Below are 19,520 nucleotides of genomic sequence, written 5' to 3'. Positions count from 1 at the left end.
GGCGGAAGCAGATTGGTCAATGCCAGCTTTACAGAAGTTTTAGGGATGATTTGGGAGAGCTGATGCTGTAGTCCCAGCCAGCACTCTAAGGTGTAGCTGTCACGTCACCCCATTTTCAGATGAGGAAACTGAGACTCAGATGTATGAGTGACTTGGCCAAATGAGCGGTGTGTGGGACAGGGGAGGGGGAGCAGGCCCTGCTTGATATAAAGGGCAAATTTCTCATAGCACCCTAACGTCTGCTGTTGAAGGTTGTTGGGGTGGTGACTGCCACACAAGGGTTTGGACACAAAGTATCTGTTTGGTCATACCAATCTTGCCCTGAGACATAATTGCCCCTCCTGGGGTAGGTGGCTCCCCCCCCCAAAGAATGAGGTCTTGGAAGTCAGTGTGTGGCAGCACATTCTTACAATCCCAGCATTTGGGAGGTGGAGGCGGGGCAGGAGGAGCAAGAGCTCAAGGCCAGCCTAAACCGTGTAATAAGTTGAGTTCAGCCTGGGCTATATGAGACCATGTCTCAAAAATACTAACAAAATCCAATGAGTTGTTGGGACTTGGAAGTGGGGAGGAGACTGACCTGGGAATGGGGGTACCAACCAGGGAAGGGAGGCCAAAATTGGGAGGATTTGTGAGTGGAAAGAGATGGAGATGCTGACCTGGAGAAAGAGGGCAAAGTCAAGCTGCAGCAGGAGGTCCTGTGGAAGGTGAACTGCTCCTGGGGTCCTAGAGATGGCTGATGATGTATTTCAGTGAGAGTCAACCCGCTGGGCCTTCCTTTGTGTGTGTGTGTGTGTGTGTGTGTGTGTGAAGGGAAGTGCCTCAGTGTGTCCACTCTGGGCTCTGTCGGTGATTGTCCAGTGTGCCAGTAAGGGTCTGCACCCTGGCGTGTGGTGTCACAGTGCGGCCCTATGTCTGTATCTCAGCACTGTGTGGTTGGATGGGGGGTTTGGGGTCGGTAGGTATGTCGAGTGTGTGTCTAGAATAGAAGGCATGTCCATGCACCTGTGTGCAGGTGCTTGCTTCTGTGTTTGGTGGTGTGTCCTGTGTGTGTTGTATGTGCAAGGTCTATGTCACTGTTTCTACGTGTACCTAGTCCGCGCGCGTGTCGGCTGCCCAGGCTGTGTGTGTGTTCTTGCATAAGCCAGGCCTAGCTTTGCCTGTGTGTGGCGGCGGTCCCTCCAACTAGATCCAGTCCGTCTGTCTGCGAGTAGGTGGGAAGGGAAGGGAAGGGGAAAGGTGTTGGGGGTGTCCCTCCGCCCCCACCCCACCCCCACTCCCTCAGTCCCGGGATCGAACCTTATTTAGAGTCGCAATTCGACATCTGTTTTCAAATTTGATCAGCTCTGAACTTTATTTTCCGAGTTTGAGGAAAATTATATTCCATCGATCGCGCGCCCGCCCCCTCCCCCGCACAGCCGCCGCGGCCGCCGCCTCCATATATCTGCGCGCCGAGCCCGGCCGGGCGGCCGCGAGGGCGGGAGAGCGCGCCGCGCCGCCGAGGAGCGAGGGAGGAGGAGGAGGAAGAGGAGCGGCAGGAGAGGAGGGGGCGCAGAGGCACGATCCCCTGTGCCCTGACCCAGAGCCGGGTTCCCAGCTTCCCGCGTCCCGTTCTCTTCTGCGCGCGTCTCTGTTGGGGTATCTCCTCTGCTTCTCTGCTCGTGCCCCTCGTCTCTGTTTCCCTGTCTCTGTCACGCTGTCTCAGGGACTCCCAGACCCCATTCTCTCGGTCTCCGTCTGCGCGGGACTCCAGGCATCCCGCGTCACTAGCCCCGCGCCCCAGGGTCTCCTTCCCGCGGACGCCGCGGGGCCATGGCTGCGGGATCCGAACTTTAAACACTTCTCCCCGGACCTGAGTAGATGCGCAAGGCGCTGAAAGTGAGTGAGCGCCTCAGGCCGTTTCGGGGGCGGGGATGAGGGGCGGGGATTGATGCCCGGGGCGGGGGTCCGGGCCTCAGGAGGTGCTCCCCAGAGACCCCGGGGCAGGGATGGTGCCCCAGGCGCGGGAGCCTGGGGCTCGGCGGCGGGGTGAGGCTGCGCCTAACTCTGGGGAGGTGGGAGCGAATCCCTCCGGAGCAGATTGTGGACTGGGGTGCGAGGTGGGAGGGATGAACGCTGGAGGCAGGACCTTGAGACTGGGGTGCAAGATGTGTGTGTGGGCAAGGGTGTGAGTGTGGAAGCCTCTGGAACGGGATCAGGACAGACTAGAGTGTGACTGGGGATGGGGACTGGAGGCCGACTTGAGCTTGGGTCTGGATATTTGAGCCTGAGCAGTCTGGACATTTAAGGACCAGAGAGTACCATGGGGTTTAAAGGTCAAGTCCGAGGGCTTGAATATTTGAGACCTGGGGTTTTGAGCCTAGAGTCAAGCGCTAGCTATTTGGGGATGGAGCTGCCTCTTTGGGGCTCGTGGTGGGTACCAATGATTTGGATTTAGGAGAGAGGAGATCTAAATTGGGTGGAGAGGTGATCTGAATTGGGGTGGGAGTTCAAGGCTGAGCGACTACAAAATTGGATCTAGTATTTGGTGTGAGGGATCTCACGGTCTGTGGGAAGGGTTACTGGAACCAGACCTGGGGTCAGCCCATTTGGGAGCAAGGAGTGCCTAGACTTGAACTTTGATGTAGGGAGGTCTTAGACACCCTGTCTGCTCATCGTTCCTCCACAGTCACCCGCCCTGTGGGGCTACCTTTGCCGTATCTCCACCGCTTGTCTCTCCTCACTGTCTCTCTGTCTACATCTCTGTGACTTCTTCCAGCTCTCCCAGGAGCCAGGAGTGACTAACTCCCAGGCTCGGTCTCTCTAACTCTTCATCTGTCTCTCTTACCCTGCGGCACTAACTCTTAGACTACCCCTCCCAGAATTCCCATGCACAGCTATCTCTCGCCTCTCCCTCTTCGGCAGGCGTCTCTCGGTCTCTCACTATCTCTCCGTCTCTGTTTCTCCCAGTATCTCTGTCTCCCCCTCGCTGGTTTCCGCTCAGATTAAGCCGGGGACCTAATTCCAGGCCCAGGATCGAATTTTCTGGCAACAAAGGGAAATAGCGAATCGATCGGTCGCTCCGGAGATTAAGAGACAAGCGGCGCGCGGATCTATCACAGCTAAACGGCCCCCCCGCCCGCTCCCCCCGCCCCGCCGGCCCGCCGAGGCCCAGACGCGCTCCGCATCGCCAAACAGCCTCAGGAGCCCGAGCTGCCCGGCAGGCCCAGGCTTCCCCAAGCCCAGAGCTGGAGCCGCGGGAGGAACTTGTGAGCTCCGACTGGCTCCTGGGAAGACAGCACACCTGTGCTTCAGGTAACACCCTCCACCGGCTCCCAACCAATTCACCTATCCCATCCATGTGACCCCTTCAAGTTCTCCACATCTGGACCTCCACCTAACGCGGCCTGCTTGTACCCATCTCCTGTTCCCCTCATCTACTGGGGCTCACAAGGGCAAGGACACGCAGGTCCTTTCAGGTAGCCCTTGTCCCCTTCAAGCCTGCCCCAGAGACGCTCATTAGCATAAAGTCTCTCACTGAATAGGAACCCTCTCTTACACCTGATCTCCCGGGTTACACCTGCTTTTCAAAAGCTGCACCTCTGCCTGAATCTGTGGCCAATTTCATTTTTCACGTCACAGGGTCCCCTGCAACACTCCAAACCTTTCCTCAGTTCTCTGGGTGTACTTGTACTTGTTTCTCACATCTTTATATTTAACCCAGTGCCTGTTACACACACACACACACACACACACCTTCCGTTGCACACAGCCTTCAGTTACATCATGACCCCACCCACCCTCCTCAGCCACCCTTATACCTGACCTTCCAAAACAGCCTCAGACCACCTAGGAGCACTGACGACATGCCCCCCCCTACACACACACACACACACACACACACACTACTGCCTATCTTTTACACCAACACACTTAAGGGGCTGAAACTCAGTTCACAGAACCCCAGTGTAGCAGAACACTCCAGGTTCTGTCCCCTGCACTCCATAAACCAGGTGTAGTGGTTCGTATCTGTAAACCAAGCGCTTGGAGGTGGGGGCAGGAAGATCAGAAGTTCAATGCCATCCTTGCCTGTGTAGTGAGCTTGACTGCAGACAGGGATACCTACGTAAGACCCTGTCTCTAAAAGCAAAACAAAAATACACTTTCTGCCATCTTATTTTCCAAACCTGCTTTTCCCACTGGTCCCAGACTACAGAGACACCATGGCCACCTGTTTTCCATCCCCAGGCCCTTGAGCGCTCACCTGTACATCTGTTATCTGCCATCATGTGTATCTTTCCTGATAGCCCTGCCTGCTCAGACCCACAAGGCCTCGCACTAAGAGCCTCTCTCACATCTGCACACTTGGCACTCCCAACTCTCATCTCTACAGCCCTCAGTCACTTCCAGTCTTTGGGCCATGGGGCTCTGCACCCCCCCCTCCCGCCTTCTACATTCTTCTTCACACTTGTGCCTTAGGTACCCAAAGTCCCTTTTCTTCTCCTGTGTCTCAGGTCATCTTTGCAGGCTGCACAAGGTCACAGCCATACCTCCCTGCCAAGGCCTGCTCCTCGGCTATGCACCCCAGGCATCACCCGGTCCTCTCCCCGCCTGACAGCTCTTTAAGCTGTTCTCTGTCACTGAACTCCTTCTCAACATGCTTGAAAGGGGACACCAACTTCTGGGCCAATCCCTACCCCATGCCCCTGGTTCCCTACGCTAGCTCCACCTCTCTCTGTCCATTCATAAACATTTAGTGATCCTCAGTTTCTGGCAAGCGTCATGGTGAGACTTGGGAGCCAGCTGCCACTTCAAGGGACCCTCTCCCCTTCACTATCTGCCCTCTCTGCTTGGTGCTCACATCTGAGGGACCAAACCTTCAGATCCTATCTTGTCTCTAGTGCGGTCCATCCCAAAAGCACCTGTCCCTTCTCATAGCCCACCTCTACCTAGCTAGCTCCTTAGGGAACGTGCTGATGTTCTTGCTGCTTGAGAGCGATGCCTGTAGCCTTTGCTAACCACATGTGATAGCTGTGCCTGGCCACCCGCATACCTGCTCCCTACACAATAGAGACCTCCTCTTAAGCAAGGCCTGGCGAAACAGGCCTGTCATCCCATCTGCTTCTGAGGCTAAGGCAGGAAGGTTAGAGTTCAACCTGTCTTTGTGAGGCTCTCACATTGAAAAGTTAAAAAGTGGGTTTGGGGTGTAGCTCAGTGGCAGAGCACTTGCCTTATATGAATGAATAAAATGCTCGGTTCCACTTCAGACACTGGGGATACTTATTAATTTTGAGACAAGGTCTCTATACATAGCCTTGACTGTCCTGGAACTCACTCTGTAGGCCAGGTTGGTCTCAAACTCACCTGCCTCTGCCTCCCCAGTCCTGGGATTAAAGGGGTGTGCCAATACACCTGGCTTAAGGCTGGGGGTATTCTAAGTGTCCCGGTGATGTTGTCACTGCTGAATGTCATAGCCAATTTTGAGCAGCACCTATTCACACACACACACAGGGACCTGTCCTCCCCATGTTGGTGATGATGCCGACGGCACTGATGACAGCTGATTCTAAAACCATCTCTGTGACAGGGCATCATCCACAGTCACACTCATCCTCACGGGACCATTCTAAAGCAGGTGTTTGACTCAGGTCTCCATTTTACAGAAAAACAAACTGAGCTCAAAGAGAAGAAATCCTTTCTCCGAGGTCCCAGAAACTGGGCACTGTGGGAGAACTGAGTCAGATCACAGGCATGTGACTTCACAGCCAAACAGGCTTTCTTGCCTCCCATAGCTGCCCAAGCAACCTTCCTCTGCAGACACACTTGTCCATCACATCACTAAGAACTTTCCAGGCTTCCCTCTTGCCGTCAGGAGTGCCCAGCCCTCTGCCACACTTGACTGTCGCAGATACTGACTCCTGGGACCGAAGCTGCTCCCAGCGTCCCCAGACACCCACCCCCTCTCCCTTTCCCGTCGCCTTGGCCTGCCTGTCTCTGTTCATGTCTCCCTGTGTCTCTTTTAGTGTTTCCTTGTCCCTCTTTTTTTTCCCTGTGATTTGGGGGATGTAACAGAGTCCTGGGCTATGCATGACAGGAAAGAACTCTACCAGTGACCTATACCCCAGCACCTTTCCCATTGCCTTTGATAATATAGCTCAGACTGACCTTGACCTGACTGGCAGCCAGCCTCTGCCTCCAAGATGCTGGGATCACAGGTGAACACCAGCAAGTCTGGCTTTTAGCCCTTTTCAGGTTTTCCACAGAGCTTTGCTCGGTTGTTCAGGCTGTCTTTGAACTCGCTCTGTAGCCCAAGCAGGCCTCCTGCCTCAGCCTTCCAAGCATCCCGGACTCCAGGTGTGTAGTGCATGGCTTAGCTCCGTGTCTCTTTGCACACCCGAGTCTCTCTGTTTCTCTGTGTCTTCTACTGTCTGCCTCTGCCTCTTCTCATTGTTGTTCCTGGTGCTCCCCTTTGACAGTAGAGAAACTGGGGTCTTGAAATCATCCGGACCTGGCTTCAAGTCCAGGCTTCGTCGCTCATCCTTGTTGGACTATGTCCAAGTTAGCTTTCCCTGTCCACGCCTCAGTTTTCACATCTGTGAAATGGACACCACAGCAGTTCTCCCTCTACAGGTGGTGGTAAGATGGTACTGAGGAAAATGACAAGGCCAGAGTTATGTAGGGGTTAGACTCTTCCGTCTGCATCCTCTCCGGTCCTGTCTCTTATCCAGGGCAACTGCATGGCCTGGCCAACAGTGAGGAGTGTGTGCATAGTGAGGAGAATGGACCAAAAGGTGGGCAGAGGAGTCCCAGCCGGCAAGGCCTGGGCATGGGACTGGTGCGGAGCTGGGGACAGGGATCGATCCGCCTCGGCGGCAGTGCTAGGGCCAGGATTGCGTCTTGTCACAATAATTTATTGCTCTCATCCCGTCTGATCGATGGCGCTGAATTAGCACCGCGCCTGATGCCCCTGGAGCCCCGAACCTCCCCCAGCCTGGCCGGACCCTGCCCCTTATGGGATCCCCATGTCAGCCCAGCTCCCAGCACCCAGCCCCTCTGCTGGCCCAGGGCACTTCTGGTCCAGCCCACTGTCCCCAACCCCATTTCCCTGTTCCTGACTTCCAGTCACCCACTTCTCCCCATCTTGTCCTGGTCTCCCTGTCTCTGGGTTCTCTTGTCCCAGTCCCTCCAGCTCTTTACTATGTCCCAATGTCCCATCTAGGGTCCTTTCCTGACTTTGTGCCCTCATCTCCTCTGTCTTCCTGAATCCCTGCTGCCCATGTTGTGTTCATATGGATTCCACCAAAATATTTGGTCAGTCTTCGCCAGACCCTGCAAGAGAACACACCACCACATCAGCACTGTTCTATAAAACTCTCTGACAACATCACAGTTGTTTTACCACCTATCTAGGGCCCTGTCTACGATGCGGGGGGGGGGGGGGGGTGAGCACCAACAAGTCTACTCTGGGAAGCTAACAGGACCCCTGGGAATGAGGCCAGGGATGGAGCTGGCAAGAGGCCAGGACTTCTGATAGGTAAGGTGAAGACAGGGGTAGGTAGGCACCAGGACAGGGATGGTAGAATATCTAAGCTGGAGGTGGGACGGACCAGGTAGAAGTGAGGAGTGGTGGGTTTTGGAGTAGAGGTGTGAGGGACCTCAGGGAACAGCAGGGCCCCAGCCTGTGCTGGGCAAGGCACTGAGAAAGGAGCTATGAGTCCACACTGGATGGGGGACACACGGCGGGGGGGGGGGGTCATCGCAGGGCGGTGGTTCTCTGGCTGTCACACTGGGTGGGAGGACACGGGGGGGGTTCATCGCAGGGTGGGTGTCCTCTGGCTGTCTCAGCCCTGGTCTCCCTCATCCACTCTCATGCCTCTGCCCTAATCCCTCAATTTTCCGCATCTCTGCCCCCTCCTCTGTTTCTCTCTCACCCAGGTTCTCTGGTGCCCCAGCTCTCAACTCTCTCATTTGTTTCCTCTCAGCCCCTCCCCATTCATTCCCTCTTCCCGAGTCCCTCCTGTCTCTCAGTCTCTGTGGTTCCCGTTTCCTCTTTCTAGCCTAGCCTGGGCCAGTCCACTTTATCTGTTCTGTATCTCTTGCTCTGTCTCTGGTCTCACTGCCCCTGTTGACCCTTCCCCTTTTTCTGTGACCCTCGGTGTCCATTTCCAGCCCCCAGCCTCTTCCATGGCTCAGGGTCTCTGTGAGGAGTAGCCTAGGCTGGGCTGCCTGCATCTCCAGTTCCTTCCCCTCCCCCAGCACTGTTTGGTAGGCGGGGTGCGTGGCACTGCGGCTCCCACCTCCCTGGGGACTCTCCCTCACCACTACCCCCACTGACATCGTTCTGAATGCTGGCTGCAGCCCCAGGGACATCTGTGCTGAGACTGGGGCTCCAGGAGAGAGACAGAGACTCAAAGAGACAAGCATGGCTCTAGACAGAGATACCCAGAGAGAGATAGAGATAGAGACATGACTAGGTGGGGTGTGAGTCTCCATTCCTGCCCTTCCAGGCACTGGGCTCCTCTGACCACCCCAAATCTGGTACCAGCTAGACCTCGTCCAGGCCCTGGCTTTGCCCCACAATGAAGCCTTGTCAGAAGTCCCCTTGCGTGTGCCTGTGTGTTGCAGCACATGTAAATATGGCATGTGTCGATTGTTGTGCGTGTCCCCAGGCACAGGGATTGGGTGTGTTTGCGTGCGAGGTTGCGGGGCTGCTCAAAGCCGCGCACACCGTGTCCATGAATGTGACAGTGGGACATGTATGGCGCCCAGCTGTGCGTGTCTAGTGTGACTGCCCAGAACTCTGGGTTGTGCTGTGTTTGGTGTTTCTGCATCGTGTGGCTGTGCAGGGCTGTGCAGGGCTGTGCAAGGCTGAGTGACCAGGGCAGGACAGCCCATCCCTGAGGATGAGGAGGTAAGGACACTGAGTCCAGGAGAAGCCTGGTGGGAGGGCAGGCAGGGGGACATTGGCAGTGGGGTTGCTGAGAATGAGGGGCCCACCAGGGAAGAGCAGCAGGGCATGGCTCTAGAGGTCCCTAGACCTGTGTCAGACCCCGGCTGTGTGGGAAATTGATTTCAGTGGGAACTGCGTCTCTGAGCCCACGTCGGACTCTGGCTGTGGATGCCGATGGTGTTCTCTGTGTGTGTTTCTCTGTGTGTGCAGGCACACACAGTCATTTGGAAGCGAAGTGTAGCAGGCTGGACAGAACGTTGATTTGCAGCTGTGTGTGTGCATGGCCAGCCCTGAAGAATGCTAACAGCTGTGTGTGTGTGTGTGTGTGTGTGTGTGCACATGCACACATGTGACCTTGTGACTGCATTCCTGTGTGGTGGCTGGGTGCTGCATGTGCACACAGTGTGAACTTAGGCCAATGCTGTGTGTGAGGCTGTGTCTATAACGACATGTGAGAAAGTGTGTTTGGGTCACCGTGTCTGCCTCCATGTGGACCTGCGTATCATGGGTGACCCTGTATGTAGGGGCTATAGGGGATTCAGTTCTTGCATTTCCTGTGTTTGTGTGTGTCACTAAGTAACAAAGGCTGTGTTTAATGTGTGTGGGAGGTGTCATGTGTTTAGTATCTGTGTGTGATGTGTGAAATGTGGTATCTGTGTGTAATATGGGGATAGCATGGGTGGCATGTGGAAGTGTGACATTTGGAATATGGTATCTGTGTGATTTCACACATACCACGTGGAATGTGTCTTTGTGTGGCATATAGTTTCTATGTGGTCTGCATGTGTAGTATGTGTGTGGTGTATATATGGGGGTGTCATGGGTATGACACACGGTATGTGATAGGCATGTGACATGTGGTATGTGGTGTTTGCGTATATGTTACATGGGAATGTGTTGTGCTATACGTAATGTGTGTCGTATGTCATGTGCTGTATGTATGGTATATAGGAGGAGTATATAGTTTCGTCTGTGGTGTATATATGGTGTATGGTATGTGTGCAGCATGTGTGTAGAGTGTATACAGATAATCTGCTGTACATGGTGTGTGATGTAAGTATCTAACTGTGTGTACATGGCATGTTGCATGTGTGTAGTGTATATATGGTGTGTGTGATATATAGGATGTGAACTATGGAGTGTTGGCACAGAGCCACCCCCTCCTAAGCGCCAGGCCAGAGTGTTTGGTTGATGACAGCAGGGGTGGGAATTGGGTGATATTGTGGCAGGTGCTGGTATGACAGCCACCTCCAGATCTCTTCTTTGCCAGGACAGCTATGGGTGTCTTGCTGCCTATGGTGGGGTAGTCCCTGAGTTTGCCTTTGTATATACCAGACATGGCTAGAACCTGGACAGATAGGTGTGTTGAGTACAGGCATCCCATTGTATGTGATTACAGGGACCACAGCCCTACACTGGGTGGGACAGGGTGTGCGCTGTTCATGGAGAAGGGTTCAGAATCAAGGGCTAGCAGCATGTCCATGGTCTAGGGTGTGTATGGCCGGCGTGTCCGTGACCGAGCAACGTCATTGTGCATCTGGACTGTGTGCACAGCCGTGTCCACACAGGCATGTGGTGTGAGGAAGGGTGCATGCTCCAGAGTGTGGTGTGTGTGTGTGTTGTGTATGCAGGGGAAGTGGTGGGAGAGGGGTCTTGGGCCGCGTCTCTCTCCTCTTTAGACAGAGCCCCGGAGAAGATATGAAATTTAAAAAAAAAATCAATTTTCATTCCACTTGTGCAGATTGTGTTAAGGGGAGGTGGGAATGGGGGGGGCCTGGGTGAGGGATGAAGGGGCTGGGGGCGGTGTGAGGCCTGAGGCGGCTCCCGAGGCGGCCAGTGCAGCTTAGAGAAATCAAAACAACTGGTTAAACCCCAGCCCAGGGGGGCTGGGGTGATGGGGTAAGGAGACAGAGGCAGAGAGGCCCAGAAGCCAAGGGGGACAGAGGGATGTACCCAGAGCCGGAATCAGAGGTACACAGAGATGGAAACATCTAGAGACAGAGGCACACAGAGATGAGCAAGGAAAGACCCTCAGTGACAGACAGACAGACAATGAGGGGGACATGATTGAAGACTGAAGACGAGACGGTATGAGGCAAGCACACGTTTTGAACACACACACAGACCCGTAGATGGTGGCCAGACAGGCCCACGGTGGCAGCAACAGTGGTGATGCAAGGTACAGTCCGTCACCTCTCAGTGGGCACCCCCACAGAGCCAAGCTGGGCACTTAGTTCTCTCTCTGGGGTTCCCCTCTGTGCAGATCATTCTGGGGACAATGACTGTGGCTATATGTCTGAGTTGGCCTTCTGTATGCAGCCGTCTATGTCAGGGATGCTTTGTGTGTCTGTCTGCACAGGACCCAGTGTGTGTGTGTTTGACGGAGGGTCTCCGGTGCCTGTCTATGTGACCCTGTGTGTTCATTGGCTGTGCTGCTCTGTGTCTGGGTATGTCTCTGTTTTCTCTGACACTGTTTATGTGTGTGACCAGAGGGTCTCTGGTGTCTGTCTATGTGACCCTGTGTGTTCGTTGCTGACCTGGCTGTGCCGCTCTGTGTCTGGGTGTGTCTCTGTTTTCCCTGACACTGTCTATGTGTGTGACTGTGTGCCCGTGATTGAAGGTCTGCGTTCCCATATTTGTGACCACTGGTGAGTGACAGTGTGCCTGTGTTAATATGTGTCAGTCTAGTCAGACAGTGTGTCTGCTACTGTTGAACATGACAATGTTGCTGCTGTGCGTAGCTTCAATGGTGTGTGTGGGCTGGGCTGCATGGGTTGTGTGTGATTAGGGATGTGTGTGATTCCCTTGATCTAGACAGGGTGTGTTTTGTGTGTGATGGTGGAGTAGGGGACGTGATAGTGTACTTGTGACTGTGTTGGCCTGTGTGATGTGAGCTATGTGCTTGCAGTAGGTGTGGGTCTGTGTGACTGTGCTTGGCAAGAGCAGAGGGAGGCGGCCCCTGCCCGCCCAGCCTCTCTCCAACTGGCTGCCTCACGCGCTCAGCTCACACATTCGGTGCCATGGCTGCGGGCGCTAGAGATGGGGGTGAGGGGGGTGGAGGAAGCAAAATAAAATTAAAAATTAAAGCTTGCCCGGAGTCCCCATCCGCACCATGCCGGCCGGTGGGGAGGGGCACACGATGCGGCTGCTCCCCCTCCTCAGCCACTGGGGCTGGGGCCTTCTGTCCATCTGTCCAGTGGCTCTGCGAAGCTCCTGCCTGGTCCTATAGCCCCGGGCCACAGGCCCTACTTCTTCCACGGGTCGATCAGCAATCAATGGGGCCAGGGGGGTGCCAGGGGCATGGCGAGATCAAAGGGGTCCCAAGAGAGGGACACTGGGACTGAAAGACCTGGAGATAGAGAGGAGATGGGGACTTCGCAAGAAACAGAGACTCAGACTGTGAGGCAGAGATGGAGAAAGGAGCCGTGTGGAGACTAAAGACCCAGAGACCCAGGGACAGAGAGACGTGGAGACCCTGAGAAACACTGGTCATGGGTGGGACCCAGCTGGAGGGGCCAGCCGCGTCCTGGCGGGGGATGGATGGGGAGGTGCTGACACACACAGGACAGAGACTAAACACAGGAGATATAGAGAAAAAGTGGCGGCAGAGACTGCAACAAGGTAGAGACGTGTGTGAGAGACGACGGGGGGAGCGTGGGAGCAGGGCCCGGAGCGCCGATCCCACGGCTCCTCGTTATAACGTGTCCGGAGGAGGCGGCGGGGAGTTGAAAGCGTTGGGAAGAGAAATCAAAACCAACACGGAAATGAGAGGGGCCAATGGGGGGTGGGGGTGGGGAAGGGAGGAGGGGGGACACAGAGAGGCAGCCAGAACAGGAGGTGGGAGTTAGATGAGGGGTGAGTGTAGGGAGAGAGACAGGGAGATGGTGGAGACACGCGGCAGAGAGACGGGATGGGCGGGGCTGAGAGGAAGGGAGCAGAGAGGAGGAGGGGGAAGTAGATAGATGAGAGAGAGAGAGAGAGAGAGAGAGAGAGAGAGAGAGAGAGAGGTGGGGAGGTGGATGAAGTGGGGGTGGAGAAGGAAATAGGGGTAGGGGACCAGGAGACAGCTGTGGGAGGGGGGTACAGGGGCAGAGAAATGGGAGAAAAGAGTTGAGAGATGCAGGAAGACACTCCAGGTGGAGGGGAGGGGTGGCCATGGGCAGGGGAGACCCCAGGAGACCCCAGGGCTGAGGTGGGGTTCATTATGGCGATATGGTAGGGGTGAGGTGTGTGGGTGTAGAACTGCCGGTGTGAGGGGGCCTAGTGGGTGGGTGTCTGGGGGGGTGCGTGGGGATCTCTGAGTGCAGGCAGGATGGCTAAAGGATTTGTCTAAGGCAATCTGCAGTGGGGGGGCAGAGGACTAAGGGTGAAGGTGTCTGAAGGGCAGACAGAGCTCACGGGGGGGGGGTGGCGGTGCTAAGAAAGGGGTGAGGTATCTGAAGGAGTGGGAATTCAAGGGGTCTGTGCAGGGAGGAGGTAGGAAGAGGCTGTCCTAAGCAGGGGCAATGCCAGGGGAAGTGGTGTCCGAGGGCAGATACCAGTTGAGGAAGGGGTATCTAAGTGGGGATGCCAATCTGAGGGGACTGGTGTCTGAGGGAGAGTCTAGGGTGAGGGCAAGGGTATCTGTGGGAGGATACCAATCTGAGTGGACAAGTGTGGGGGGGAGGACTCTGCTGGGAGGGAGTATCTGAGAGAGAGGCTGGCTGGTCTTCGAAGGAATGGCTGGAGAACCTTTGAACAGCAGGTTTGAGGCAGGGGTCCATGGGTTCTGTTGATTGTCAGCTGGCTTCGGTAGCTCTGCTTTGGGAGGAAGGGAAAAGACTACTGGTCTGAGGGGAAGGGCTGGGGGGTTGGAGCTCCTAGAAGGGGTGCCTAGAGGGTCAGTCTAAGGGGAAAGGATGGATGGAGAACCTTTGGTGGGCGACAGGTTTGAAACGGGAGGGTCTGTGGGCTCAGAGGACAAACTAGGGGTGTGGGGGTTAGTGTCTACCTGGGGAAGAAAGGGAAGGGCTGGGTCTGCTCCTCCCAGCCAGGCTAGCAGGTACCCAGCTCTGCTCTCTCTGAGCTGGTCACTGCTGCAGGGTGAGCCACAGAGGGAGCTGCTGGGGGTCAGCCAGGTGGGGGCGAGTTTGTGTTTCTGTGTGATCAATCTGAAGTAGCTGTAGAGAGCCACAGGCACAGGGAGACAGGAAGATCCCAAGACCCAGGGACCAACCCCTTACTTCCCCAGAGGTCAGGCGGGAGGCAGGATAGCAGGAAGTGGGCCTGGGGCATCAGGGTGAGTGGAGGGTGTTGAGAGCCTGCGACTGGTGAATCCCTCACTGGGCTAGAGCGAAGAGGACCAGAGAGAGGGGGAGGCAAGGAGGACGGAAGGACGGTGGCTCTAGTTAGGGAGCCAGGCTGCTGGAAGGGAGAGTGGGGACTGAGGGCAGCTGGGTGGGCTAATAGCCGGCTAGAGCCTGGGGTGGGGGGGAGACCTGCAGCACCCGCTGGCTGACCCGGTTCTCTCTCGCTGTCCTGTTGTCTCGGCTTCTGCAGGGCTCGCTCTGCCATGGACTGTAGCTGCGTCTCAGACCTTCTCTTCGCCCCGCCTGCCCTGCCTGCTCTCTGGACCCCTGGTAACTGTAACTGTCCTGTCCATCAGCCCTTCCCCCTTCCAGGGGCTGCACCCCCTCCTGTATATTCCCTTTTCGTCATCTGTCTTATGTACCTGTGAACCTGTCTGTCTGGGTCTCCATCAGTCCCCTGACTACAAACCCTTTTCTTGAGGAACTTGACCAGAAACTTCAGGGCCCTCTCTTTCCCTGCCACCTGCCTGCTGGGACTCAAGGGTTGAGGGTCTTTTGGAGGATGGGATGAGGACCAAGGGAACTGAGATCTGGTATTTCTCTGCCATGTACACCTAGCCTACACTTACTCAGGACCTACTGTGCTGAGGGCAGAGCTTACACCTCTAGGATAGCACAAGGGGAGGGATTCAGCCTAAAGAGAGAATGCAAGGAGATGTGTGTGGTGCTCAGGGGAACAGGACCTGCTTGGGCATGCAGGGGTCACTAATAGGAGCGAGTCTTTGAGAACCAACCGTTTGGCTGGTTGCCAGGAATTTCATTGTGGCGTGTTTGCAGGCATCGCACTGCACTTCAGTGTTCCTGAGGGGGTCACAGAGGGCAAGTGTCTGCAAGAGGCTGTCTTTGTGTGAACTTGTGCCTGCTCCACAGACTGGACCCCGGAGGCCACAGGAGCGACTCTGGGCTCGACATCTCGGGGTCATGCATGTATACATTTGGCATCTGCCGGCTCGTGTACTGTGCCTCTGCCTTGGTGGGGAAAGGAGCTGTGCCTGTCTCTGGTAGTCTGGGGCATCCTCAGCAGGTAGCTGAGGTACATTTTGGAGTGTGTGGATAGATGGCCCTGGGCCTATATATCGGGATCTGGGCTTGGTTTTTGGGCTGTGTCTCTGTGTGCCTCCCACTGCTTGGTTCTGGGGATTGTCTGTGTCTGCTTTCTGTAGCAGGTCCCCTCTCCATTGGATCCCTTCTTGTCTTTTGGTTGTGCAAACATGTTTGTGATGCAGTGGCTTTCCCGAGGAAGGGTACTAGGAGTAAGGCTAGGCCAGTGTCCATCTAGATCATGGCATCTGAGGTGAGACTGACCCTGATTAAAATCCCTCTCCCATAGGGAGTGGCCAAGAACTGCCTGTCCTTTGGCAGCCTGGGTGAGACTCTGCTGCACCTTGCCTGCCTCTGGGACCTCAATCCAGAGAGGGCAAGGAACGTCCCCCTGGCTGCACAGCACTAGATCCAAGGACACAGGTCTCCCAGCTCAACACAGTCCCTTCCATATCCTGCTCTGCTCTGCGGCGGCTTCCCCGGGCCCACTCCTGTTTCTCTGTGCCAGAGATCAGATTCAACCATGTGTTCACACCTGGGTCATGCCAACTCTTAGCAGGGAGGAGATGGAGGATGACATAGGAGTTGCTGTGGACACTGGGACCCAAAGCCTTCTAGATTGGGATGACCGAGGGTGGACAATATCTCTGCTTGCTCCTGGCTTCTGGATAGTAGATGCTCCTTCCAGGGTGAGGTAATGCCAAGTGGGCCATGGGAGTGCTGACATACACATGCCTGGATGTGGCCATGGGAAGGGAAGTTGTTCAGTTATCACTGTTACCCTGCATGTGTCCAGCTGTCTATCTGGGGGCTTTGGTGTCATTGCTTCATTGTCTATCACACCAGGTGTTAGCTGGGCTGTTGGGCTCGTGTGTCTCTCTGTCATACACTTGTCAGGGGGGCCCAACAGAGGCCTTTAGTGTATAATGGTGATTGTTGCAATGGGTGCGCAATGCTGGGTTTGGGGTCCTTGTATCTTAGGCAGCCTGTATCTATCTGGTGTTGGCCTTAGTGGCCCCAGGCAGGACTGTGGCACTTGGGTGAGACTGTCCTATGGGATAACATTGCAAGTGGCTGTGTGATCTGCTGTCACCATGGGAACCTATAGGTCTGTGCCTGCCTGCAGACACATAACCTCACATTGGAAAGCTTGAAGATGGGCGCATGGATGTGGGAGGGGACACATTAAAGGCATATAGATACATACATGAATATAGGCTAGATGTGTGCTCCAATGGGGCCTCAAGGAACGGGCCAGTTGCGAGAGCTATCAGGACGCAGGAAATATCAATGGTTTCCTAACAGTGTAGCAGCGCTAAGGGTGATTACTGTGAGGGTGTGCCCTCTTGGCACCCCCACAAGACAGCTATGGATGCAGGAAATATGTCCCCCCTCAATTCCATTCTCCCCTTCCTTAGCTGAACCTGGGGCAATTGCACAAGGCGTGTTGGGAGCACAAGCCTAGGGGCTCCTTCCAGCTGTTTAGGTAACTTAGGGAGCAGACTCAAGCGGGGGAGGTCTGAAGAGTGACACACAGGCCCCTGGAGATGCTCCTCAGAGACTGAACATCTCAGCTGCGCACTCCAGTGAGACCCAGAACCCTATCTCAGCTTCCTGGCCCTAAGGCTTCCCTGTCTTGTGTCTCTAGGGTTTGCCTTCCCAGACTGGGCCTACAAACCGGAGTCATCCCCTGGCTCGAGGCAGATCCAGCTGTGGCACTTCATCCTGGAGCTGCTGCAGAAGGAGGAGTACCAGGGCGTCATCGCCTGGCAGGGGGACTACGGGGAATTTGTCATCAAGGACCCTGATGAGGTGGCCCGCCTATGGGGCATTCGCAAATGCAAGCCCCACATGAATTATGACAAGCTGAGCCGGGCCCTGCGGTGAGGAGGGGCTGTGGGCCAGGCTCCCATCATGCTCTCTTCTTCCTTCACTGTCCCTTCTGGTCTCCCTAAAAGGTGGGGGTGCTCCCTCTATATCCTAGGACTGAATTCCATTGGATCCCAGTACTTGTGAGTGGAAGTTGGGTGGGGGTGGCAACAAGAAGAACTTGAGCCCAGCTACTGGCTCACCCTCCCTTGCCCCTCCCCAGAACCCCATCCTCTCTCCCACAGTTACTACTACAACAAGCGCATTCTCCACAAGACCAAAGGGAAGAGGTTCACGTACAAATTCAACTTCAGCAAAGTTGTGCTTGTCAATTATCCGCTGCTGGACATGGCTGCTGCTGCTACTGGCTCCCCACTCTTGTTGACACCTGGACCCTTTGGGGGGGCACCTGGGCCAGATGCTCCACCCCTGACCCCTGAGGTGAGTTTGGATACTGGCATCTTAGGGTTGGATCTTAGTGGGGTGTTCCCTACATCATGACCCTCTCCACAGAGGGCTAAACAGTACCGCCTTCCCTACTCTCTTCTCTAGACCCTGCAGAACCTGTTCTCTACCCCACGCCTAGGAGAGCCAGGGGGCCGGACACCCCTATTCGCCCCAGAGACTGATAAACTACGTTTGGACGGTCCCTTCCCATTCCTGGGTTCTGGTAAGGGCCTAGGGTTGGGGGTGGGAATCTGCTCACGTGGAAAGAGAGGACTGCAGGGAACGAGACAGAGGGATGCCCAGGCTGGGGTGTCTATGGAGTTTCTGTGTGGTTGCATGTGTTTAAAGGCCAGGGCAGGGGGTGACAATGTAGCTCAGAGCTTATACAAAGCCTCAGGTTACCAATGCTGAAGCAGCTGGGGGTGGCGCACACACCAGCAACCCAGAGGCGAGGGGCACCGGAACTGGAAGGTCAAGGTCAGTGTCAAGCTGGACTACACAGAATCCAGCATTCAGGAGGCTGAGGCAGGCAGATCACAAGCTGGAAGCCAACTTGGCTTACATAATTGGAACATCTCACAACACCAATCAAGGCAGAGATGCTGCTGCTGAGCAGCTTGCAAGGGAGCTTGCTACTTGGCAGGGTTTTGGGGGGAGGCAAGTTAAAGGAATAGGTAGAAGAATGGAGAGATGAAATGGAGGAGAGGCGGGAAAGCCCGAGTGGAAGTACACTGGGGAGGTCCACCCTGGTGCAAGCTGGTCCCCAGTGCGCAGTGGGCCAGCCTGACTTGTTCCCTATGTCATCCCCCCAGGTGCCACCGGCTACTCCAAGCCCCCCAGCCTGTTGGGTCCTTATGGCCGCGCCTTCCCTGAGTACCCCTGGAATTTTAACCCATACCTCACGGGCCCCTTCCCCAAGTTGCCCACCTCTCTCTACCCACCTCACTTCTACCCTAACCCTTTGGGTTCCCTGGGCCACTTGCCCTCTGCAGGAGCAGGGGGAGGTCCCATGGCTGCACCCCTGCTTGCTGCAACAGGGGAGGGCCTGGGCCCTGAGCGCCCCTCGGGGTTGGCAGTGGCCCCTCGTCTGGCACTGCCAGGGGCGGGAGGTCCAGAGGCCACACAGGGTGGGAAGGAGGACAGCGACTCTGAGCTGGAGATCACCGACGTCAGCGGCTGCAGCTCTGACAGTGAAGGCGATGAGGGTCTACCCGCGTCCCCCAAGACCAAGACAGGCAAAGGGGGGAGCGGCAGCTGAGTGGGTGCAGGGTGGATTTCGCTGGTGACCAGGGCAGTCTGCTCTGCCCTTAACACCAGCCCAAGGCCCAGGACCAGCCCTTGGTACCTTCTGGCCAAAACCTGAGTGGAGGTCACACCTTCTCCACAGAGTGGAAAGGGACATGATGGCCTCCAGTCTCCCCCAGGTTCCAATTTGAGGGGGAAAACCAACTGGCCCCACTCTCAAAGTGCAATATGGCGCCCAGCCTCCCCAACCTCCTATGTGCTGTGACCTGCGTGTTTGTGTGGCAGTGTCCCCAATCCAGTGCCGGCCCCCTCTTGAAATTCTCCCATACAGGTCCCCCTGGGGACAGGGAGCTCAGAGCAATAACCCCGCCTCCAACCCCCACCCAGGAGGGGCCCCCTCCCCACTGGCTCCCCTTGAAACCCCACAGCCACTTCCAGAGTTTACTACAACAATAAAAGAACAAGAGTGTGAGCTGTGGGCTACCTGGCTGGCATTTTGGATGACCATGGGGCTCCAAACTGGGAGGGGGGGTGCACACCTCATATCCACTGTATGTGTGGAGTCACTGTTACAAGTGAATGGGGAAAAGATGGTTAAGGTACAGGTGCTTGTTGTCAAGCCTGAGACCAGATGGAGGACGGAG

General features: G+C 55.7%; 1 protein-coding gene across 1 annotated transcript; it reads left to right on the top strand.

The window, feature by feature from the left end:
- Positions 1 to 14,477: 14,477 nt before the first annotated feature.
- Erfl (ETS repressor factor like) lies at positions 14,478 to 18,889 on the top strand. The gene is made up of 5 exons (XM_057763231.1): positions 14,478 to 14,544; positions 16,964 to 17,198; positions 17,430 to 17,625; positions 17,737 to 17,854; positions 18,444 to 18,889. Exons 1-5 carry the CDS (start codon positions 14,478 to 14,480, stop codon positions 18,887 to 18,889), a joined length of 1,062 nt encoding a protein of 353 aa, XP_057619214.1.
- Positions 18,890 to 19,520: the final 631 nt, after the last annotated feature.

Source organism: Chionomys nivalis, chromosome 2 (genome assembly GCF_950005125.1).
Source record: "Chionomys nivalis chromosome 2, mChiNiv1.1, whole genome shotgun sequence".
Classification (NCBI taxonomy): Eukaryota; Metazoa; Chordata; class Mammalia; order Rodentia; family Cricetidae; genus Chionomys; species Chionomys nivalis.
Note: the sequence above shows the minus strand (reverse complement) of the source record. Positions and strands in the feature narration are given on the sequence as shown.